General features: G+C 45.2%; 1 protein-coding gene across 2 annotated transcripts; it reads right to left on the bottom strand.

The window, feature by feature from the left end:
* Nucleotides 1-166: 166 nt before the first annotated feature.
* On the bottom strand, nucleotides 167-23849 carry AUNIP (aurora kinase A and ninein interacting protein). Of its 2 annotated transcripts, XM_056557489.1 has the most exons (4): nucleotides 23575-23844; nucleotides 18279-18423; nucleotides 3223-3342; nucleotides 167-1728 (listed from the first exon to the last, which is right to left on the bottom strand). In XM_056557489.1, exons 1-4 carry the CDS (start codon nucleotides 23665-23667, stop codon nucleotides 1175-1177), a joined length of 912 nt encoding a protein of 303 aa, XP_056413464.1. In that variant the 5' UTR covers nucleotides 23668-23844; the 3' UTR covers nucleotides 167-1174. The 2 variants fall into 2 exon arrangements, with proteins under 2 accessions (XP_056413464.1, XP_056413465.1); XM_056557490.1 differs by lacking the exon at nucleotides 3223-3342 and having other exon boundaries at nucleotides 23575-23849.
* Nucleotides 23850-25820: the final 1971 nt, after the last annotated feature.

Here is a 25820-nt window from a genome sequence, read left to right as displayed (position 1 = left end):
TGCCTGTGTACTGCCTCAACTTAGTGCTGAAAGGGGAAATAAATCTCGGCCGGGACGCCTGGGGTATGGGTAACTGGGTTTAAAAGTAGTCTTATATGCCGGAAAATATGGTACCACCATTTCCACAACTTTAAAAAGACTATGCTGATTTTTGGATTTTATCAAATATAACTTTATTTGGTGTTTTTACAGCAGCAACTATATTGCAAGTGTATGAATCAGTGTTTCCCAACTAGTGTGCCTCAAGCTGTCAGAAAACTACAACTCCCAGCATGCCTAGACAGCCAAAGGCTATAATAACAATGAACTGTAATAATCATTGAGACATGTAAAAAGGTATTCTCCTGGTATATGTAGTACACTTCATTGCTATAACTACCAACATAAATACAAAAGACTATTTTATTTGAAGAAGGGGGATGACATTTCTCAGACACTGCAGCACAGAGAACACGCTATTGATTGTATTTATTATTATTAAAGAGGTAAAGGTTAGTTACAACAAGGGTAGAACATTATCAGTATCCTAATAATAAGTCACAGGGCAAAACGAGTGATAAGTGTGGGGTATTGTAACTCAACTGTTCCTCGTATGACCAGAACACTGCCACACACCGTGCCTGCAAATATCACCAACCACTCTGCCCTGAACCAAGATATACCAGTGTTCCTTACTTAAAACAATAAATGTGTGTGCGTGCCTCCTCAATGAATGATGCCACTATGACCCCCTTTCCCATTGAACTGTAGCATTACGACACCCCCCATGTACTGTGCCGTTATGGCCCTCATAGGAAGTTGGCACTTAAATAATTTCCTGTAACTCTCCAGCTGTTGCAAACTACAACTCATCATGATGGGAGCTGTAGTTCTGCAACAACTGGAGAGCTACAGGTGGGGAAACACGACTATTCCCTTGACATGGCTCCCCTGTCCTAAGTCCCTTGGTGATCTGGCATCTTCTAGTTAGGCCTGACCAGAGCAGAATAAGGCAGGCAGCTAATAACTAACCGTGCCCTCGGCATCACAGAGGTAGCACCACTCAGGAAGAGACAGATACAAATAATATATATATAGTTTATATAGAAAACTCTGTAGTTCATGTACATAAAATAGTCTCCAATTCAATATTCTTGTGTTACCAACACAGAGCTGCAAAGTTATCATTGTCTGGTTAATGTTTTATAACCATATTTCCTTCAGAATCTTGTGTGAACATTTTGTGGAGGGTATCCTCATCATGCAAGGTCTGTAGAGTTCCTTTCATCGGACTTCTTGTGTCCCAATAGGCATTAGTTTTGTCCTGAAGTGGTGCAGCATTCATGCGGCGTTCACTTGTAAACCGGTGACAGATTACTCGGTTCCCTTGTGTATCTTGGGTGAAAAGCTGACTTTCAAACTGACTTGGAGGAAAACAGTGTTCCTTATTATAATCCTCCTGAGGACATTCAGAAACTGAAGCGTCAGACAAGTTATTTCTGTACTTGGAATCATAAGCAGTGGCCCGGTAGTTTGAAGGAGGATTTAGAGATTTGTCTTGGGACCTTAAGATTGAGGAACTAACAGGATTCTCGTTTTTATCCAGCACACAGCTCCAGGCATCATTTTCATTCTGTCCTGAACTCACTGGCTTCTCCGTTTTTCTGTGTTTTTCATGTAAAAAGACGCTCTTTTTGTTTTCAGCATGTTCAGAATCGCTATAAGTTGGCTTCCAACACATAGAAGCTTCTGTTGAGAATAAAAATACATAAATTACCATCAAACTAATAGTACAAGCTTTCTTAGGACAGGGATGAACAAAATTCAGTCACCATTGCCATTATAAAATCTGCCCCAGCCGCCAGGTTTTGCTTATTGCCAAAAGGATAAAAGTGAATTCCATCACTGAAATGGCACATCATAAAAACACAGAAAAGTGATATGTGGTAGAGTAGTCTGCTGCGTACAAGATGAGAGGACTAGGATGGCAGGTCCTGGGGACATGGATTAAAGAGTACCTATCATCAACTAAGCTGTCCCTAATCCCTCCCCCCAACCTGTCCCTGACTCTCGCTGACTATCCCTGTCTATATTTTTACCCAAAACCCCATATAAATACCTTTTTTAGATCCCCTGTGGCTGCTCAGGCTCCTGCCATGAGCGAGGGAGGAAGGGGGCATCCCCCGGCAGGCTTGACATAATCTGAAGCCTGTCAGTCCGCACTGCCGCCCTTCTCCCTCTTCAACATCAGAGTGTAATAGATCTCCCCGGCAAGGTGAGTGAGCCCAGCAGCATTGCGGGACTTGTACACTCTGTGTCCCGAAGCAGTCATTCATTGTCCCGTTGTAGCGCGGCAGCACGTCGGGACTGATGTGCTCTGTGTCCCGACGTGCTGCCTTGCTACTACGGGAAAATGAATGACTGCTTCAGGACAGAGTGTGCACAAGACCCGTTCCTCTTCTGTGCTGCCCTGCGCTACACTGACATTTGGCCAGATGAAGCGGCTGGCCATGTAAGGAGCACCCGTGCTGCAGGCACATCGCTCGCTCCTGCCTGTCTGATTGACAGGCGCGGAGCTGCGCTGTGCTCTTCAGTGTCCGGCTTCACTGAGATTTCGGACTCATGCTGCCAGGCCGGCATGAGTCCGAACTATGCGCTGTGACATGTAGGGAGACCCCTAGTGGTCGTTTTTTTAAAGTTAAGAAAAAATAAAAAATTATATATAATATATAAGTATATAATATTATAATCTATCTATCTATCTATATATATATATATATATATACGCACACACATTTTTGTTAATCACATGTAATTAGAAAGTTGTTTCTAATACATTGATTAACAAAATATAAAAAGTTTTTTTGGCGACAGGTACGCTTTAAGAATACAGGTAGACTTTTAGTGATCACTAATATAAGGGGTTTTTGTCATATACATTTTCCAACATCATACATTTAAAGGGGCTGCAGAACCCCACTATTCCTACTTCTTCAACACTGGGCAATAAGGAATGCTGCTGCACACCAGGCAGGACAGTTGCCAAAGCAACTAACACCCAGCAAGTATTGTGCACATCCCCTATTTTTAATACCAGGCCAAATACACAATACTTGCACTAGATGGTTGCCTAGGCAACCACCCAGCCTGGCGTGCAGCAGCATCTCCTAATGCCGATGTTAGAATGGGCAAGGAGAGAGAAGGACTGCGTAACCCATTTAAGAAAGATTTCTCTGCACATACCAATGCGAGAAGGAGTCATCACATTCGGTGTCTCTTGCGCCTTTATTCCCTCACACTCAGGAGAAGTTTCTTCCGACAACGTATTAATAGCAGCAACACAAGGCTGTTTTTCCCTATTGCCTGAAAAAGACAACATTCTGTAGAGAAAAGGATTGATGGTTGCCAAGATAGATTTTCTGTCCATACAATAGTTTTTCCATTCATTCTTCCATTGTGGCCTTATACAGTTATCCAAGATATATCCAATTATAATAACTGTACATTATCACATATGGACAAATTTTATTTGAAACCATAAAGTACTGTAAATTGCGGTGGTAGATTTTACTGTGTATTCTCACATTGAATATTGAGACTCCTTACAAATCTGTCCAGTCCATCCTAAAGCAGCTGCCAGACTCCTCTTCCGCCATTACACTGATGTTTTCTCCCTGTGACAATGCTCTGGTTACTCATCTTCCATAATCCAAACCGCTCATTCCCGTAAGACTTATCTGCACCATTTCTCTGGAATGCAATAGCCTAAACCCTCAGTCATATGCCTGCTTAAAACCACTCCCCTGCTATCGGTATGTCCCCCCCACCCTATCATTCGACTGGGTCTCCCTACACTCTTAACTTTAGACATTCAGAAGTTGGCTGGTGATCGATTTACCCACCTTTTTACATGATTTCTCCCATTTATAAAATATTATTGAAGAAATAAAAGCATTTTCTGCCTTTGCCTCAACCTTATTTCTCAGATTATAAGCTCTGGCATGCAGGGCCTTAACTCCTCTTGTTTGAATATTTAACGTGTAATATTGTACTGTCTGATAAATGTCTCTGAGCCCTCAGAATTGTAAAGTGTTGCTGACTTGTTTTGGTGCTATAGATTATAGTAATAATAATTATCCTCTAGAGGGAAGACAATGAACCTGTACACCCTGGGACACCAGGTCATACATGTGTGGTAGCCCTTGGGGGGTGTATGGTAGTGGTGGTATGGTATCGGTATATGAGGGGTTAATGTTAACCCTATAGTTTGTGACGCCAGGCTGAGGGCTGGTATGCTGAGGCAATGCTCCGGCCTATCGCCGCCCTTCCCAGTAACGATAGGTGCATGAAATGACTGAAGGTCCACAAGGAGATTGAACTTGAACAACTTTACTTAAGTGCTTGCGATACATCCAAGGCACAGTAACAGTCTCGTACAAACAGTCCTTATATCGCTCAGTGACTGACAGTTGTTGTGGACCTTGAGCTATTTAGAAAGTCTCTGAATTTAGGGAAGATATTTGCAGATCCGTCCGGATTTAGGGGTTATATTAGGTCCGGTGATGCTGCAGAGTGTTTGGGGATTGATACACTCTCTATTCTGAATTACTCAGCTGTCGCCGCAAGGCTCGGGCCTAACTCACTGCGATAGTTGCTGCGCAGATCCTTCTCGTTTGACAGCCCAGGAACAAGAGAGAAAACATGGCCGCCGCTCCCTTATATGGGCAGGGGGCGGGGTGAATCTGATTGGTCCGAACATCTGTCATTCACCATTACACAGAGTAATGGGACTGGATACGTCACCAGGCCGCCAAAGGTCCTTAAGCAGAATACCATAGCGTTTACCTAGTCACATGACCCGCAGGTCTTGCAACGCTATGGAACCGGTAATTAACCATTTATTTACATATATTACTATATTTACATCACCCTTACATAAATTACTAGGCTATTAGTTGTAACAGAGGCGACAAGGGGTAGGCTACACAACAGGGATCCCTACATCCTAGGGACTCTGGCTATGGAGACCCACACATACATAGGTACCGTATATGATGCGGTACCGGGACACCACACATGTACATCCTGGCCTCTTCTAATCCCTGACACCAAACATGCGCTGATCGAGCCCAGATTCCTGCTGTTACAATCCCCACCCCCACGACTTGGTCAGTTCTAACCAGCAAATCACAGTGCTTCTGGCCAATCCAGCCTCCGGTGACCCAGAAAATAGACCCTCCAGCTCCACGTGAGAAGTGGCGGTGATGTCACCTCCTGGATTGCTGTGGTTGGTCAGTAGGACAAATCACAGCCACCAGCAGGTTTACCTTCTCATTGCTCTGCTTGCCCACACCTGGTAACGGCAATTAGAGTAGAGGCCTGTGCATTTATTTTGGAAATCCTGTGACCTGTTTTTTTATTTTTTTGGTGCAGCATGCTCCCAGTAGCACTCAGAGGGTCCACAGCACCTTCCCTTTAGGGTGCTGCCCTCTTCCCCAGTCTTCCCTCCCCCACCCCTTACCCAACTTTACTAATTTTGTGGCTGGACTCTTTCATATAAAAGAGCATCCAACAACTATGAGTAAATCGCCTGCCCCATTGCTGACTAGCTTCTTTTGAAGTGCAAGGTTTTATTTTTTTGTCTTTTTTTGGAGGGGTGGGAATGTGGGTGGAGCGGGTGTAAAAGCATTTTTCCTTTTTAGGGGTGTTTATGGTCCATGCCACCAGCAGCTAATGCCACTGAGTGCCACCTCTGGAACTTGAGTCGCCCAGACTGTTCAAGGCCAACACTTTGCAGAGAGAGAAATCCCCCATCCTAGAAAAAGCACAAATTTGCTGAGAAATGCAGAGTGTGTCAGAAAAGGAGGATAAGAAAAGACAACTTATCAGTGTTACTGTTGCCCTGATAATCCAGGCCTCTGCATCAACAAATGCTTTAACCCCTTAACGACAGTGGACGTAAATGTACATCATCGTGCCGTGGTACTTAACACACCATGATGTACATTTATGCTCCGCCATGACCGCGAGCACCGGACCAATGCTCGCATCATGAACGGCAGGTCCAGGCTGCATTCAGCAGCCAGGAACCCGCCGGTAATGGCAGACATCAGCGATCACGCGGATGTCCGCCATTAACCCCCATAAATGCCATGATCAATACAGATCACGCATCTGCGGCAGTGCGGTACTTTAAATGGATGATCGGATCGCCCACAGCGCTGCCGCGGGGATACGATCATCCAGCATGCTGGCCGGAGGTCCTCTCACCTGGCTCCAGCCGTCTCCCGGGGTCTTCTGCTCTGGTCTGAGATCGAGCAGACCAGAGCCGAAGATGACCGATAATACTGATCAGTGCTATGTCCTATACATAGCACTGAACAGTATTAGCAATCAAAGGATTGCTATGAATAATCCCTTATGGGGTCTATTAAAGTGTTTAAAAAAAAAAGTAAAATAAAAAAAAGTTAATAAATAAAAAAAAAAATCCCCTCCCACAATAAAATGTAAATCCGTTTCCCATTTTACCCCCCCCAAAAAAAATTAATAAAAGTGTAAACATTTTTTATTAATACACATATTTGGTATCGCTGCGTGGGTAAGAGTCTGATCAAAATATATTGTTAATTATCCCATACGGTCAAAGGCATAAAAAAAATAAAGTCCATAATTGCTGCTTGTCATTTTTTTTTAATTAATAAAAAAAATTTCTAAAAAGTAAAAACCTAACCATTAAAAACTACAGATGAATGAAAATGAAAAAAAAAAAAGGAGCCCTCATACCGCCTCGTATACGGAAAAATGAGAAAGTTATAGGTGGTCAAAATAGGGCAATTTCAAACATACTAATTTTGTTAAAATGGTTTGAGATTTTTTTTAAGCAGTACAATTATAGAAAAGCATATAACATGGGTATCATGTTAATTGTATTGACCCACAGAATAAAGAACACATGTCATTTTTACCGGAAAGTGTACAGCGTGAAAACAAAACCTTCCAAAATTTGCTAAATTGAGATTTTCTTTTCAATTTCCCACATAAATAATATTTGTTTGGTTGCGCCATACATTTTATGGTAAAATAAGTGATATTACTACAAAGTACAATTGGTGACGCAAAAAACAAGCCCTTATATGGGTCTGTGGATGGAAATATAAGAGTTATGATTTTTTAGAAAGTCAGGAGGAAAAAAACGAAAATGCAAAAATAAAATTGGCCTGGTCCTTAGGCTAGGTTCAGACTACAGAATTTCCGCCTGCAATTCCGCTTTGAAATTGCAGGCGGAAATTCCGCTTGCTAAAATGTACTGTATAGTGAATGGATTTCCATTCACAAATTCACACTTCACAAATTCGGCTTCACAAATTCCGAACGGAAAATCCGCTTGGAGGAGAATTCCGCCTGAAGAATGGCGTTGCTCTTTCTTCAGGCAGAAATCCGTGCGGAACACATTGCAGTCTATTGGAGACTGCAGTGTCCACACGGTCCTAGCACCGACTGATTCAGTCAGGGCTGGCCGCACTCTGAATCTCCGGGCGGAAATTTTCTGCCCAGAGATTCCGTACTCTGAACCTAGCCTTAAAGGAGAACTCCAGAATATAAAAATTGTGCTCCATACTGCCAGCAGAAAAAAAAAAAAAAAAGATACATACCTTCCTTCGCTCCCCCAGGTCCTCCGGTAACTGGCTCCGGTCTCCACCGCAATCCTCTTCCTGGTTGCCGGTGGTCGGCGAGTCATACTGCACTCAGCCAATCACCGGCCGCAGCGAAGTCCCGACTCGGCCGGTGATATGCTTCAAGACGCACAATTCTTCACTACTCCGGCACCTGCTGCCGGGGCTGAAAACGTCACACTGCCGCTCAGCCTATCGCCGGCCGAGACGGGACTTCGCTGCGGCCGGTGATTGGCTGAGCGCAGTATGACTCACCAACCACACTTAAAGGGGTACTTTGGTGGATTTTTTTATTTTTTAAATCAACTGGTGCCAGAAAGTTAAACAGATTTGTAAATTACTTCTATAAAAAAATTCTTAATCCTTCCAGTACTTATCAGCTGCTGTATAATGCAGAGGAAATTATTTTCTTTTGGGATTTCTTTTCTGTCACAACCACAGTGCTCTCTGCCAACACCTCGCCGTCCATTTTAGGAATTGTCCAGAGCAGGAGAAAATCCCCATAGCAAACATACTGCTCTGGACAGTTCCTGACATGGACAGAGGTGTCAGCAGAGAGCACTGTGGTCGTGACAGAAAAGAAATCCAAAGAGAAAAGAATTTCCTCTGTAGTATACAGCCACTAATAAGTACTGGAAGGATTAAGATTTTGTAACAGAAATAATTTACAAATCTGTTTAACTTTCTGGCCTCAGTTGATAAAAAAAAAAAAAAAATTTTAATAAAAAAAAATGTAGGTTTTCCACCAGAGTACCCCTTTAGGACACATGACGTTCTCATACGTCTCCATTTCCGAGTCCTTAAGGACACATGACGTATGAGAACGTCATGTGTTTTACCGGCCCCCCGCAACCATCTGGAGCGGAGCCGGTGCCCGATGCCTGCTGAAATCGTTCAGCAGGCATCGGGGCATATCGCCCAGGGGGGTCATTATGACCCCCCATGTCGGCGATGGCCGCAGATCGCTGGACAATTCAGTCCAACGATCTGCGGCGGATTCCGGGTCAATCGGGTCTCCAGTGACCCGGAATTATTGGCTGATCGGGGCAGTCAGCGACGGCCCCGAAAAGCCAGAGCCAGCAGGGGTGAGGTGGCACTGGTGCCACCTCACGATCGCCCTGATTCGTCGGCCGGATTACCAGCCGACCAATCAGGGCGCCTGCTGCGGGTGTCACTCCCGCAACCCGCTACGCCCCTCTTCCAGAGGACGTGAGCGGGTGCGGGACGTGCACCCCGGGTGCTGGGGACCCCGATCCCCGGCGTCAATGTTGGGATCGGGGCCCCAGGAGCAGCGGCGGCGACGACGAGGGACTGACCTGTGCGGCGAGGATCGTTGGAGGTGAGTGACAGCCTCCTGCTGTTGCTTAGCAACAGCTCCAGCATGCAAAAAGGGCATGCTGGGAGCTGTAGTTATGCAACAGCAGGAGGCAGACCACCACAACTCCCAGCATTCCCTTATGGGCATGCTGGGACTTGTAGTTTTGCAACAGCTGGAGGCACATTCTTTCTATGGAAAAGTGTACCTTCAGCTGTTGTATAACTACAACTCCCAGCTTGCACAATCAGCTAAAGTGCATGCTGGGAGTTGTAGTGGTGCATCTGGTGGTTGCATAACTACAACTCCCAGCATGCCCATTGGCTGTCGGTGACTGCTGAGAGTTGTAGTTTTGCAACAGCTGAAGGCACACTGAGTTAAGTAGCAAACCAGTGTGTCTCCAGCTGTTGCATAACTACAATCCCCAGCCAAAGTAGTATGCCTCCAGCTGTTGCATAACTACAAGACCCAGCATGCCCTTCCGCTGTCCGTACATGCTGGGGGTTGTAGCTTTTGCAACAGCTGAAGGTACACTGGTTGCAAAACACTGAGTTTGTTACCAAACTCGGTGTTTCACAACCAGTGTGCCTCCAGCTGTTGCAAAACTACAACTCCCAGCATGCACTGATAGACCGTACATGCTGGGAGTTGTAGTTTTGCAACAGCTGGATGTTCCCCCCCCCCCCCCCACTGTGAATGTACAGGGTACACTCACATGGGCGGAGGATTACAGTAAGTATCCGGCTGCAAGTTTGAGGTGCGGCAAAATTTCTGCCGCAGCTCAAACTGCCAGCGAGAAACTACTGTGAACCCCCCGCCCGTGCGACTGTACCCTAAAAACACTACACTACCACACAATAAAATAAAAAGTAAAAAACACTACATATACACATACCCCTACACAGCCCCCCTCCCCTCCCTAATAAAAATGAAAAACGTCTGGTACGCCACTGTTTCCAAAACGGAGCCTCCAGCTGTTGCAAAACAACTACTCCCAGTATTGCCAGATAGCCACTGACTGTCTAGGCATGCTGGGAGTTTTACAACAGCTGGAGGCACCCTGTTTGGGAATCACTGGCGTAGAATACCCCTATGTCCACCCCTATGCAAGTCCCTAATTTAGGCCTCAAATGCGCATGGCGCTCTCACTTTGGAGCCCTGTCGTATTTCAAGGTAACAGTTTAGGGCCACATATGGGGTATCGCCGTACTCGGGAGAAATTGTGTTACAAATTTTGGGGGGTATTTTCTGCTATTACCCTTTTAAAAAATGTAAAAATTTTTGGGAAAACAAGCATTTTAGGTAAAAAAAAAATATATATTTTTTTACATATGCAAAAGTCGTGAAACACCTGTAGGGTATTAAGATTCAAATTACCCCTTGTTACGTTCCCCGAGGGGTCTAGTTTCCAAAATGGTATGCCATGTGTTTTTTTTTTTGCGGTCCTGGCACCATAGGGGCTTCCTAAATGCGGCATGCCCCCAGAGCAAAATTTGCTTTCAAAAAGCCAAATGTGACTCCTTCTCTTCTGAGACCTGTAGTGCGCCAGCAGAGCACTTTTCACCTCCATATGGGGTGTTTTCTGAATCGCGAGAAATTGGGCTTCAAATTTTGGGGTATTTTCCGCTATTACCCTTTTTAAAATTGTAAACATTTTGGGAAAACAAGCATTTTAGGTAAAAAATATATATATATTTTTTTACATATGCAAAAGTCGTGAATCACCTGTAGGGTATTAAGGTTCACTTTACCCCTTGTTACGTTCCCTGAGGGGTCTAGTTTCCAAAATAGTATGCCATGTGTTTTTTTTTGCTGTCCTGGCACCATAGGGGCTTCCTAAATGCGGCATGCCCCCCCAAAAACCATTTGTCGCTCCTTCCCTTCTGAGCCCTCTACTGCGCCTGCCGAACACTTTACATAGACATATGAGGTATGTCCTTACTCGAGAGAAATTGGGTTTCAAATACAAGTAAAAATTTTCTCCTTTTTCTCCTTGCAAAAATAAAAAAATTGGGTCTACAAGAACATGCGAGTGTAAAAAATGAAGATTGTGAATTTTCTCCTTCACTTTGCTGCTATTCCTGTGTAACACCTAAAGGGTTAATACACTTACTGAATGTCATTTTGAATACTTTGGGGGGTGTAGTTTTTATAATGGGGTCTTTTATGGGGTATTTCTAATAAGAAGACCCTTCAAATCCACTTCAAACCTGAACTGGTCCCTGAAAAATAGTGAGTTTGAAAATTTTGTGAAAAATTTCAAAATTGCTGCTGAACTTTGAAGCCCTCTGGTGTCTTCCAAAAGTAAAAACTCATAAATTTTATGATGCAAACATAAAGTAGACATATTGTATATGTGAACCCAAAAAAAAATTTGGAATATCCATTTTCCTTACAAGCAGAGAGCTTCAAAGTTCGAAAAATGCAAAATTTTCATTTTTTTCATCAAATTTTGGGATTTTTCACCAAGAAAGGATGCAAGTTACCATAAAATTTTACCACTAAGCTAAAGTAGAATATGTCACGAAAAAACAATCTCGGAATCAGAATGATAACTAAAAGCATTCCAGAGTTAATGTTTAAAGTGACAGTGGTCAGAATTGCAAAAAGCGCTCCGGTCCTTAAGGTATAAAATGGCCTGGTCCTTAAGGGGTTAAGTGTACCATACACCTATATAGTTCTACATTTTTCTTTTTACTCAGTTTATATTTCTCCTTATTTTACACCCCAATGTACTTTATCATTTATTTGCCTCTAATGTGCATAGGGCTCTATACCCCTGAGCCGTGTTGCATTTATTTTTAACATGCTTTTAGGATGTTAAAGCTGTGCATCATTTTTTTTTTTTACAGACTTTTGGTGAGAATTGCAATTTTCCATTTTTATTAAATGCCCTTCATCAAATACAATAAATAAAATTATTGGGTAGAAATATTCACTGCCCCCCACACATTCTTTGGGGGTGTACTTTTTGTAATGGGGGTCAGTTTTGGGTGTTTCCATTTTATTTTCCTTTCCAACCAGCTAGTGATAAGTCAGTTGCCAAGTTAGGCCTCAAATATCACAGTGCTCTCTGCCCTGAGCCCTGTCATATTTCCAGGAAACAGTTTAGGGCCCCTCGTACAATGTTCCTAGAATGAGGAAGCAAAGCATAGGGTGTAGTAGAGCACAAGTTTTACTTTTGGCTATGCTCTGGGTTCATCAAACTGGCTACAGAGTTGGCATTTCAGTAAGAAAATTGCAATTCTCATTTTTCACACTCTGCATTGCATCTGTTCCTGGAAAATAAACGTATGATACACTTATTGATCAAAATGTCCACTTCACCCTTATACACTCCTCAGGGGGTGTACTTTATGTCATTGGGGGAGGAGGGGTTAGGTCGAGGTCATATTTGGGTGTATTCTTTGCCCCTCTTAATTTATGTAACTGTCAACTACTCATGTCAGGAAAGTAAGAAAAATAGGATAAAAGGTTCGTTCACATGTGCGTATTTTCTGCTGCAGATTTGCTTTAGGAGATTTTGCTCCCTGTTAAGGATGCAGGGATGGCCTAATCCCGTTAACAGGGTTTAAACCGTTCTCATCAGTGGAGAACGGGTTAAACCGATCGGGCCAATTAGAGATGAGCGAACTTACAGTAAATTCGATTCGTCACGAACTTCTCGGCTCGGCAGTTGATGACTTTTCCTGCATAAATTAGTTGAGCTTTCAGGTGCTGCGGTGGGCTGGAAAAGGTGGATACATTCCTAGGAGACTCTTTCCTAGGAATGTATCCACCTTTTCCAGCCCACCGGAGCACCTGAAGGCTGAACTAATTTACGCAGGATAAGTCATCAACTTCCGAGCCGAGATGTTCGTGACGAATTGAATTTACTGTAAGTTCACTCATCTCTAGGGCCAATGCCCGGCATTAACCCCTTAGATCGCGTTGATCACGGCGTCCAAAACAAAACAAACTGTCCCGGCAGCTCAGAGGAGCTGATCGTGACTTTCGCGACAAAATCTTAATGTCCCGATCAGCTGAGAGGTTGACGGGAGGGTGCTTACCTGCCTCTCCATCGTCCGATCGGTGATCTACTGCTCCAAGCCTGCTCAGCAGGCAGGAGCAGCAGAGCGCTGAGAACACTGATCAATGCTATGCTATGGCATAGCATTGATCAGTATATGCAATCAGAAAATTGCATGTTTTAGCCCCCTGTGGAGGCTAAAAGAAAAAAAAAAAAAATGTTTATTAACCTCTTTCCTATTAAAAGTTTAAATCACCCCCTTTACCAATTTTTTAAATAAAATAATGTAATAAAGCATAAAAACATACCGTATATACTCGAGTATAAGCCGAGTTTTTCAGCATGATTTTTCGTGCTGAAAACACCCCCCTCGGCTTATACTCGAGTGAACTCTCCACCCGGAGTGGTCTTCAACCTGCGGACCTCCAGAGGTTTCAAAACTACAACTCCCAGCAAGCCCGGGCAGTCATCGGCTGTCCGGGCTTGCTGGGAGTTGTAGTTTTGAAACCTCCGGAGGTCCGCAGGTTGAAGACCACTGCGGCCTTCGACATCATCCAGCCCCCTCTCACCCCCCTTTAGTTCTGTACAGTACTCACCTCTGCTCGGCGCTGGTCCGGTGCTGCAGGGCTGTCCGGAGAGGAGGTCGTCCGGTGGGATAGTGGTTCCGGGCTGCTATCTTCACCGGGGAGGCCTCTTCTAAGCGCTTCGGGCTCGGCCCCAGAATAGTCACGTTGCCTTGACAACGACGCAGAGGTACGTTCATTGCCAACGTACTTCTGCGTCATTGTCAAGGTAACGCCTCTATTCCGGGCCGGAAGCGCAGAGAAGAGGCGCCCCCGGTGAAGATAGCAGCCCGGAACCACTATCCCACCGGACCACCTCCTCTCCAGACAGCCCTGCAGCACCGGACCAGCGCCGAGCGGAGGTGAGTGCTGTACAGAACTAAAGGGGGGTGAGAGGGGGCTGGATGATGTCGAAGGCCGCAGTGGTCTTCAACCTGCGGACCTCCGGAGGTTTCAAAACTACAAGTTGTAGTTTTGAAACCTCTGGAGGTCCGCAGGTTGAAGACCACTGAGGGCGGATGATGAGAAGAGGATGATGAAGGGGGGGGTGTGGGATGATGACAAGAGGATGATGAAGGGGGGTGGGGATGATGACAAGGGGATGATGAAGGGGGGATGTGTGGGATGATGACAAGGGAATGATGACAGATGATGATGATGAGGGTCTGGATAATGACAGGCGGTGATGATGATGAGGATGTTAATGACGGGTCTGGATGATGACAGGGGGGGGGGGGGATGATGTATTTCCCACCCTAGGCTTATACTCGAGTCAATAACTTTTCCTGGGATTTTCGGTTGAAATTAGGGGTCTCGGCTTATACTCGGGTCGGCTTATACTCGAGTATATACCGTATGTTGTATTGCCACGTGCGTAAATGTCCGAACTATTAAAATATAAGGTTAGCTAAACCGCACGGTCGATGGCGTGCACGTAAAAAAATACCAAAGTCCTAAATTGTGCATTTTTTGTGCACTTCATGTACCATAAAAATAAAATAGCAATCAAAAAGTCCCATCAAAACAAAAATGGTACCGATAAAAACTAGAGAGTCGGCGCAAAAAGTGAGCCCTCATATAGCCCCATATACAGAAAAATTTTAATAAGAAGTTATGGTGGTCAGATGATGCAAACTTTAAAAATACCGTATTTATCGGCGTATAACACGCACTTTTTAGGCTAAAATTTTTAGCCTAAAGTCTATGTGCGTGTTATACGCCGATACCGCCCCAGGAAAGGCAGGGGGAGAGAGACCGTCGCTGCCCGCTTCTCTCCCCCTGCCTTCCCTGGGGTCTAGAGCCCTGCTGCCGGCCCTTCTCACCCCCTGGCTATCGGCGCCGCTGCTCGTTCTGTCCCCCTGACTATCGGTACCGGCGCCGATAGCCAGGGGGAGAGAAGGGGCAGCGGCACCCATTGCCGGCGCCGCTGCCCCGTTGCCTCCCCCCATCCCCGGTGGCATAATTACCCGAGTCGGGTCCGCGCTGCTGCAGGCCTCCGGCGTGCGTCCCCTTCGTCGTTGCTATGCGCTGCACGGCGCGGCGCATGATGTCAGTGCGCCGCGCCGTGCATAGCAACGACGCAGGGGACGCACGCCGGAGGCCTGCAGCAGCGCGGACCCGACTCAGGTAATTATGCCACCGGGGATGGGGGGAGGCAACGGGGCAGCGGCGCCGGCAATGGGTGCCGCTGCCCCTTCTCTCCCCCTGGCTATCGGGGGAGAGAAGGGCCGGCAGCAGGGCTCTAGACCCCAGGAAAGGCAGGGGGAGAGAAGCAGGCAGCGACGGCCTCTCCCCCCCTGCCTTTCCTGGGGGTATATCGGGGTATACGTGCGCACACACTCACCCTCATTTTACCATGGATATTTGGGTAAAAAAATTTTTTTACCCAAATATCCTTGGTAAAATGAGGGTGCGTGTTATAGGCCGGTGCGTGGTATACCCCGATAAATAATCTTGGTGCATGTAGTTTATAATTTTTTTTTATTCTAATACCAAAAAAAATAAAAAATAAGGTGTCCTTGTAACTGTATGGACCTACAGAATAGAGAATTTATTTTATTTTAAACGAAAAGTACACCGTGTAGAAACGGAAGCCCCAAAAGTTGCAAAATGGCGGTTGTGTTTTTTTTTTTTTTATTTCACCCCACAAATAATTTTTTTTGTTTCGTCGCAGATTATATTATAAATTAAGTAATGTCATTACAAAGTACAATTGGTGACGCAAAAAACAAGAACTTATATGGGTCTTTAGGTGCAAAAATTGAACGAGTTAGGATTTTTAGAACTGGAGAAAAAAATGAAAATGCAAAAACTAAAATTTTCTGCGTCCTTAAGGTGATAATGGGCAGCAAAATCTGCAGTAGCAAATCTGCAGCAAAAATACACGTGTTAACGCACCCTAAGGGTACGTTCAGGAGAGCGGATTTTCAGCGTTTATTTCGCTGCAGATCCGCCGCTGAAGGACCCCTGCATGGTGGCTTTACATGTGCCTGCTCGGAGCGGCAATACGACGCTACGAGCAGATACACTGCGATGCGCATGCGCAGTATACTCGCACATCGCGGCAGCTCTCGGCCTAGCTCTAGGAGCAGTGGGAGCGCCCGCGATGTGTGCAAATACACCGCATGTGCGGCGACTCGCACATCGCTTCAGTGTGTCTGCACATAGCAGCGTATTGCAGCTCCAAGCAGGCACATGTAAAGGCAGCATAAAGAGATCCTTCAGCGGCGAATCCGCAGCATAAAATACGCTGTAAATCCTCTCCTCTGAATGTACCCTAAAACTGGAATATCTGCAAAGAAAATAGAAACCAACGTTTCTACTTTACTGCTTTTCGTGTGAAACACTTTATGAATGTCATTTTGAAGGGTGCATTATATAATGTACATTCAAATTCATTTTAAACTGAAAAATAAATAAAAATAGATGTAAATTTTTGTGCTCTAATGTCTTCAAAAAGTTAAAACACGTGTATTTGCCAACATAAATTGTGTATATTTTTTGGTAAAAAAAAAAAAAAATGCTGTCCCTGCAGTTATTGCCTGTGTGTCTCTACGAGGAGTCCAAATACAGGAAGTGAGGGCAGAACAAGCAGGGATGTGTGCAGGCTCCTGGCTTGTCAATCATCCTGATGTGTGAGCCTGGAGCATGTCACAGAGTTTTATTGCTCAGAGCCCTGCTTGTCCTCATTGCATGGGGTCCTGCTTGTCCACCCTCACTTCCTGTATTTGGACTCCTCATAGAGACACACAAACAATAGTTGTAGGGACAAAAATATACACATTTTTTAACCAATGTATATTACAAATATACATATAATGGTATTATCTACATTATATAAAAAGTTTGTTGATGACAGGTACACCAAGGAGCAATCTGATTGGTTGCTATGGGCAACTGTTCCACTTTGCACAAGTTTTGATAATTCTTCCCCATTGTATATGAGAAGCAATACATTATTTTGCATGACCATTTTCCTTACAAGCAGAAAAGTTCAAATTTAGAAAAAAATTTAATGAGATTTGAGGTTTTCACAAAGAAAGATCAATATCAGTACTAGGGATCGTACTGATATTGGCCGATATTATCGGCCCATATTCACAATTTTGGACATTATTGGTATCGGCACCTTGCCGATAATGCCCCGCCCCCGGGCCAGAGACCACCACCACTGCCCCATTGCATCCCCCATCCCCGGTTTAAAATGACCTGTTCCTGGGGTCCGCGCTACTTCTGGCTCCTGCGACATCCTGCACGCTGCGCAATGACGAGTGACGTCCTCACCGCAACGTCACCGTCAGCGCACACAGTGACAGCTCAGGACGCCGCCGGAGCCAGAAGTAACGGGGCCCGGGAACAGGTAATTATAAAACCGGGGATGGGGGAGGCAATGGGGCAGCGGTGGTGGTTGGACTAGGAAGGACCCCAGGACAGGCAGGGGGAGAAAAGCGGGCGGCGGTCTCTGGCCCCGCAAAAGCCGTTGCAGTTCACCGATTTAAAGCGCCCTCCCGCTTTAAATCATAGATCTGCAGCGGCTTCTGCGGGGCCGGGTGGGGCCGGGTGGGGGGGGGGGGGGGAGAAATATACCGATATTCCGGTATAAGTTATCGGCTATTAGCCTGAAAGTTCACAGATTATCTGTATTGGCCCTAAAAACAAAACAAAAAGAAAATAAAAAAAATCGATATCGGTCGATCCCTAATCAGTACAATAGGAAAAAGCATTCTAGAGTTATAAAGTGATACAGGGTCACACGCAACACATCCGTATTGTATTTTACCCAGAAGACAGAACCTATTGTGTGCCTCCTGATGTGCCTGCATGCGTGCGCGTCTGCTCAGAGTGGCGAATTGCTGGTCGAGCAGGCACACTATAGGGTCACTCATCAGCGGATCAGCAGCATAAAATATGCTGTGGATCAGTTACGTGTCACACTCCCCTTAAAGGGGTACTCCGCTGCCCTGTATCGGAAACGCCGCTCCCCAGCATCCGGAAGTTTATTGTTCCGGACGCTGTGTGCGGGCTTCCGTGTTCAGGGCCGCCCCTTGTGACGTCCCCTTCCCATAGGCTTTCGCTGAGGGGGCAGTCCTGAACACGGAAGCCCGCACACAGCGTCCGGAGCAATAAGCTTCCGGACGCTGGGGAGTGGAGCTTCCGACACAGAGCAGCGGAGTACTGTCAGTATTCTGACCCACAGCCCTTGCTTTTTACTAGAATACAGTCCTGTAGGTGATCATTACCTGCTGGGGAGAAGAAGGAATACATTGAAGTCTGCTTGGTACAAAGCTGAGGTGACTTTGTTTGCGTGAACTCAATCAGCACAGAACTGATAGACTGTCTTCTAGATAGTGGATTAAATCTTGAGGATGTGCAGGGAATCACAGTCTAGAAGAAAAGGTTTGGAACATTTATAGACATTAGAAAACAGTACTTAAAACACAGTATTCAATAATAGTCATATTAATAAAAAAAAATGATATACATGACTTTTTTTTTAATATTTTAGGATCCATAAAAGCCAGTTTACACCACACTATGGCCATGTAATTCATTGTATACTAGTAAATATAATTTTGATGGCCATAAGTTCAATATATAGTTAACGAAACCATATGGCGAAGGGCATAAACATATAAAAAAAAAAATTGCTGATTTTTGGCGACTTAACCCCTTAAGGACACAGCCCATTTTCACCTCTAGGACGCAGCCCTTTTTTGCAATTCTGACCACTGTCACTTTAAACATTAATAACTCTGGAATGCTTTTACTTATCAATCTGATTCAGAGATTGTTTTTTCGTGACATATTCTACTTTAACATAGTGGTAAATTTTTGTGGTAACTTGCATCCTTTCTTGGTGAAAAATCCCCAAATTTGATGAAAAAATAGAAAATTTTGCATTTTTCTAACTTTGAAGCTCTCTGTTTGTAAGGAAAATGGATATTCCAAATATTTTTTTGGGATTCACATATACAATATGTCTACTTTATATTTTCATCATAAAATTGACAAGTGTTTACTTTTGGAAGACACCAGAGGGCTTCAAAGTTCAGCAGCAATTTTACAATTTTTCACAAAATTTTCAAACTCGCTATTTTTCATGGACCAGTTCAGGTTTGAAGTGGATTTGAAGGGTCTTCATATTAGAAATACCCCATAAATGACCCCATTACAAAAACTGCACCCCCCAAAGTATTCAAAATGACATTCAGTGAGTGTTTTAACCCTTTAGGTGTTTCACAGGAAAAGCAGCAAAGTGAAGGAGAAAATTCAAAATCTTCATTTTTTTTACACTTGCATGTTCTTGTAGACCCAATTTTTGAATTTTTACAAGGGGTAAAAGGATAAAATTTATACTTGAATTTGTAGCCCAATTTCTCTCGAGTAAGAACATACCTCATATGTCTATGTAAAGTGTTCGGCGGGCGCAGTAGAGGGCTCAGAAGCGAAGGAGCGACAAGGGGATTTTGGAGAGTACGTTTTTCTGAAACGTTTTTTTGGGGGCATGTTGCATTTAGGAAGCCCCTATGGTGCCAAAACAGCAAATAAAAAAAACATGGCATACCATTTTGGAAACTAGACCCCTTGAGGAACGTAAAAAGGAATTAAGTGAGCCTTAATACCCCACAGGTTTTTCATGACTTTTGCATATGTAAAAAAATAAAATACAATTTTCACTAAAATGTGTGTTTCCCCCCAAATTTCACATTTTTGCAAGGGTTAATAGCAGAAAATACCCCCCAAAATTTGTAACCCCATCTCTTCTGAGTATGGAGGTACCCCATAAGTTGACCTGAAGTGCATTACGAGCGAACTACAATGCTCAGAAGAGAAGGAGTCATATTTGGCTTTTTGAGAGCAAATTTTGCTCGGGGGGCATGTCACATTTAGGAAGCCCCTATGGTGCCAGGACAGCAAAAAAAAAAAATGACATGGCATACCATTTTGGAAACTAGACTCCTTGAGGAACGTAACAAGGGATAAAGTGAACCTTAATACCCCACAGGTGTTTCACGACTTTTGCATATGTAAAAAAAAAAGATTTTTTTTTTACCAAAAATGCTTGGTTTAGCAAAAATTTTACATTTTTAAAAAAGGTAATAGCAGAAAATACCCCCCAAAATTTGAAGCCCAATTTCTCCCGATTCAGAAGACACCCAATATGGGGATGAAAAGTGCTCTGCTGGCGCACTACAGGTCTCAGAAGAGAAGGAGTCACATTTGGCTTTTTGGAAGCAAATTTTGCTCTGGGGGCATGCCGCATTTAGGAAGCACCTATGGTGCCAGGACAGAAAAAAAAAAACCCACAAGGCATACCATTTTGGAAACTAGACCCCTTGGGGAACGTAACAAGGGGTAAAGTGAACCTTAATACCCCACAGGTGTTTCACGACTTTTGCATATGTAAAAAAATACATTTTTTTTTTACACTAAAATGCTTGTTTTCCCCCAAATTTTACATTTTTACAAGGGATAATAGCAGAAAATACCCCCCAAAATTTGTAACCCCATCTCTTCTGAGTATGGAAATACCCAATAAGTGGACGTGAAGTGCACTGGGGGCGAACTACAATGCTCAGAAGAGAAGGAGCATCATTGAGCTTTTGGAGAGAGAATTTGGCCATGTGCATTTCCAAAGCCCCCCGTGGTGCCAGAACAGTGGACCCCCCACATGTGACCCCATTTTTAAAACTACACCCCTCACGGAAGGTAATAAGGGGTGCAGGGAGAATTTACACCCCACTGGCATTTGACGGATCTTTGGAACAGTGGGCTGTGCAAATTAAAAATTTTATTTTTCATTTTCACAGACCCCTGTTTCAAAGATCTGTCAGACCCCTGTGGGGCGTAAATGCTCACTGTACCCCTTGTTACATTCCGTGAGGGGTGTTTCCAAAATGGGGTCACATGTGGGTATTTATTGTTTTGCACTTATGTCAGAACCGCTGTAATATCAGCCACCCCTGTGCAAATCACCAATTTAGACCTCAAATTTACATGGTGCACTCTCCCTTCTGAGCCTTGTTGTGCGTCCCCAGAACACTTTGCGCCCACAAATGGGGTATCTCCGTCCTCAGGAGAAATTGCGTTACAAATTTTGGAGGCTTTTTTTCTTTTACCGCTTGTGAAATTTTAAAGTATGGGGCAACACCAGTATGTTAGTGTACAAAAATGTTTTTTTTTTACACTAACATGCTGGTGTAGACCCCAACTTTACCTTTTCATAAGGGGTAAAAGGAGAAAAAGCCCCCCAAAATTTGTTAGGCAATTTCTCCCGAGTACGGCGATACCCCATATGTGGCCCTAAACTGTTGCCTTGAAATACGACAGGGCTCCAAAGTGAGAGCGCCATGCGCATTTGAGGCCTAAATTAGGGATTTGCATAGGGGTGGACACAGGGGTATTTTACACCAGTGATTCTCAAACAGGGTGCCTCCAGCTGTTGCTAAACTCCCAGCATGCTTGAACAGTCAATGGCTGTCCGGAAATGCTGGGAGTTTTTGTTTTGCAACAGCTGGAGGCTCCGTTTTGGAAACACTGCTGTAGGATACGTTTTTCATTTTTATTGGGGGGGAAGGGGTGGTGGGGGGGGCAGTGTACGTGTGTATATGCAGTGTTTTACTCTTTATTTTATGTTAGTGTAGTGTTTTTAGGTTACATTCACACTGACGGCGGATTACACTGAGTCTCCCGCTAGGAGTTTGAGCTGCGGCTGCTGCAGTTCAAACCTGAAGCAGGGAATTCACTGTAATCCACCGCCAGTGTGAATGTAACCTGTACATTCACATGGGGGGGGGGGGGGGGGGTCAAAACTACAACTCCCAGCATGCATTGACAGAACGTGCATGGTGGGAGTTGTAGTTTTGCAACATCTGGAGGGCGACAGTTTAGAGAACACTCTCTAAACTGTCGCCCTGCAGATGTTGCTAGGCAACAGGCTCTGGACACGCGGCGTCATACTTACCTCCACCGCCGCCGTCATCTGGAGCTCCGCCGCCGGGTAAGTGACCGCCGCTGCCGCTACTACACGGTTCCCCCGCTGTGCCCGGACACCGATGGGCGGGCATAGCGCGGGGAACAGAACTTTAACCCCCCCGCCCCCAGTCTGCTATTGGTCGGTCGCTCCGCCGATCAATAGCAGGGATAGGAGGGGTGGCAACCCTGCCACCTCACTCCTATCTCTTCAAGGGGGATCGAGGGTGTCTTGGACACCCCCGATCCCCCTTATTTTATCGCGGAGCCGCCGTTGATGGGCAGGGGGAGAGCGCTCCCCCTGCAAACACCATAGATGCCGTGATCAGACTGATCACGGCATCTATGGGGTTAATGCTGCCGGGACCGGCGCGATCGCGGCCCCGGCAGCTGCGGTGGGACTCCGGCTGTGATTGACAGCTGAGTCCGACCCGCGATCTCCTGCGCTGCCCGCGGCAGAGCAGGAGATCGCTTGGACGTATGCATACGTCCATTTGCGCGAACGTGTAATTCGCCTGGACGTATGCATACGTCCAATAGCGGGAAGGGGTTAATATACCAGAAAATTTTTTTTTTATAAAGAGCAAAAAGTCCCATTAGAACAAAAATGGAACCAATGAAGATCACAGCACAAATATTAGCCCTCATACAGTCCCTGTATACAGAAAAATTATAGGGGTCAAAACTGGACAATTTTGGGCACTCATTTTCTTAGAAAAAAGTTATACTTAAGTAGTAAAACCTATATAAAGGGTATTGTAATGCTATCGACCTACAGACAAAATATAATATGTATTTTACCAGAAAGTGCACTGCGTAGACACAGAAGCCTCAAAGTTGGCAGAATGACTATGGAATACATTGTTTTGCCATAGATTTTGTAACACAATAAGGCTACGTTCACATGTCCGGAATGTCTGAACAGAAAATCTCTATGCAGACAATCCGGAGACTGCGGGTGGCGGAACAATATTGTTCCAGCGCTAGGACTGCGCCGTCTCATAGACTGCTATGTATTCCGTACAGCGTCGGTAGAAAGAATGAACAGGTTTATTATTTTTGCAGACACTGTGGGAGATTCTCAAAGAATTTAAGTGGCCGAACCCTCAGCTATGGGAATTTCTCCATGTGTACAGCGCAGCAGAATCCCATTGAATACAATAGGACTCTACAGCTCCGGAATCTCCAGCAGAATTCCGAGTGAACATGTCCTAAGTGACGTCATTACAAAGTACTATTGGCCTCATGTGCGTCTGTAGGTATGAATTATAATAGGGGGAGATTTATGAAAACATGAGCAGAGGAAAACTTGTCCATAGCAACCAATCAGCTTGCTTCTTTCATTTTTAGTAAGGCCTGTGAAAAATGACGCTGATTGGTTGCTATGGGCAACTAGACAACTTTCTTCTGCACAGGTTTCCATAAATCTCCCCCTAAAAGTAAATTAAAGAGAGAGAAAACAAAAAAAAAAAACACAAGGAATGTAAGAAAACAAAACCACTGCGTCCTTAAGGAGTTAACAGGGAGTGAGCCCATTACTGCTGCCTCCCGATGGCCGCTCACCTGATGGCATTTCTTCTTCAGCTGGGACGCGTCTAACCAAACCCCGCACTCTTCTGGCTGCGGAAGCGTCCGGGCGCGTTTCTTGCTCCCCATCCCGGGACACAGTGCGGCGGAGGGATACGAGACTGTGTCGCTGTCCGGCTGTACACCGGCTGGGTGTTGCGGCCGCTGACTTTTCCAATTTCCCGCGCCGGGTCTTAGCAGTGAGGTGTCCTGCACACAGCCTGCTCTATACAGCTGTAGGTGGCCGCGGAGCTGCCTGATAAGTTTTTTCAACGTCAAATAAATGATGAGATTGCTGGCTAAAGGCGCACGAGAATGTCAGAAGGAAGTGTGCGGTAGGAAGTGTGCAGTAGTTGTGCCATAACATGACTGTTCACATGCCCTATAAAAGTTCAAAGGTCACTGCTTCCAGCCATGCCATACTACCGGGAGAAGAGGAGCTGCCAGTATACGTCCATTAGTATGAAGTGGCTGCTGCACCCCAGTGCCCATAGTACATTATATTGCATGACCATTTTCCTTACAAGCAGAAAATTTCAAATTTAGAAAAAATTAATTTTCATGAGATTTTGGAGGTTTTCACAAAGAAAGATCAATATCAGTACTAGGGATCGTACTGATATTGGCTGATATTATCGGCCAATATTCACGATTTTGGACATTATTGGTATCGGTATTCAGACTAGTGTATGATACAGGAGTTTACATGAACCTAATGTTCACTTCCAGGTTAAAATCCACAGTTGTAATTCATGTTCCCATCACATGACGCCCCCACTGCTGCCAATGTGGCCATTAATACAACCCAAATCTTTTACAGATCCGCAGTTGTAAAATCCAACCGTCCCAGGGCAAGCACCACCATAAACCTTCTGCTTTTCATTATATATACCACATTGCCTGCACGAGAAGCTTAGGCTCAGTCTACACTACGTTCCTGCCCCCATTAATCTTATCTGTCGGCAGCCCGTCTAAAAACGGGATTCAGACGTTACTGTTAACGGCAGCTGCGGACCCCATTCACAGCTATGACCGAATGGAGTCACTTAGTGGCAAATTTAGTATTTTAGACTCAAACACGGGGGCTGTTACATTTTCAGAATGGTGCATACATCATGAAGAGTCACTAAGTAATATGCTGATGGATACGATTAACGGGAAGGAACACAGTGTAGGCATAGCCTGAGGAAAACTGTAGGAGAGAGGTAAATGGCTATGTGGACATATGAGGGCTCTGTGGGGGCCTAATACTACATTGGGACAGGGGCTTATCTATTTTATGCACAGAAGGGTCCATCCACTATATGGGGGAACAAAAGTGGCATATCCACTATATGTGGGCACAGAGGGTGCCTATCTATGGGGTACAGTGGGGCCAGTCCAATATATTGGGGCTTTGTGGGTGCCTAATACTACATAAGGGCCAGAGGCCTATCTGCTGTATGGGGGAACAGTGGGCCCCTACAGAGGGCCTAACTACAGAATGGAGGCACAAAGTGGGCCTAACTACTATATGGGGCACAATGGGGGCAATTACTGTGAGCGAAAATGCAGGAACAAGGATCCTAAAATGTTTGTCCAGCAGATTCTGCAGAAAAAAAAGGAAAAGTCAGTGACTAATCAGAGAATACGCCACCTGTGATTCACTCAGAGAAGACACCCCCCGTAAGTTGCTTGTAGCTGTAGTGCAGTCTTCAGGGGCAAACTGACCGGCCGGTCCGATCGGACGTTGTCCGAGAGCCCAGCTGGGTTAAGGGCCCGCCGCTACTGAGGATCCAGACACCGCTGCCTTCTCCTGTATGTACGATACACGCACATACAGGAGAAGGTGTCCCCTCTGTCTGAGCCGCATCTGTAGCTTACACAGAGGAGATGTGACCTCCGCCCCCACTCAGCACGCAGTACAAGCGCTGATGACGTCACTCATCGGCGCCTGTACTGTGGAGGGAAGACGCGGGCCCCTGCTGCTGAGGAGATCACTGTATGGGACATCAGGTGAGCATTTTTTTAAATGTTTTATGTAATACCTATGGGGAAGAGGGGGGGTAACTCTGCCTATACCTATGGGGAAGAGGGGGGGTTACTCTGCCTATACCTATTGGGAAGAGGGGGGTTACTCTGCCTATACCTATGGGGAAGGGGGGGGTAACTCTGCCTATACCTATGAGGAAAGGGGGGGGGGTAACTGCCTATACCTATGGGGAAGAGGGGGAGGGGGGTGTAACTCTTCCTATACCAACGGG

Source organism: Hyla sarda, chromosome 2 (genome assembly GCF_029499605.1).
Source record: "Hyla sarda isolate aHylSar1 chromosome 2, aHylSar1.hap1, whole genome shotgun sequence".
NCBI classification, from domain to species: Eukaryota; Metazoa; Chordata; class Amphibia; order Anura; family Hylidae; genus Hyla; species Hyla sarda.
The sequence above is the reverse complement of the archived record's forward strand: the minus strand, read 5'-3'. Positions and strand labels throughout refer to the sequence as shown.

Coding starts and splice junctions, on each gene's coding strand:
- AUNIP (XM_056557489.1), bottom strand. CDS start 23,667: ATGGGGAGCAAGAAACGCGCCCGGACGCTTCCGCAGCCAGAAGAGTGC. Junction 3,343..18,278: donor TTCCTTCTTCTCCCCAGCAG/GTAATGATCACC, acceptor TGTCTTTTTCAG/GCAATAGGGAAAAACAGCCT. Junction 1,729..3,222: donor GATGACTCCTTCTCGCATTG/GTATGTGCAGAG, acceptor TATTCTCAACAG/AAGCTTCTATGTGTTGGAAG.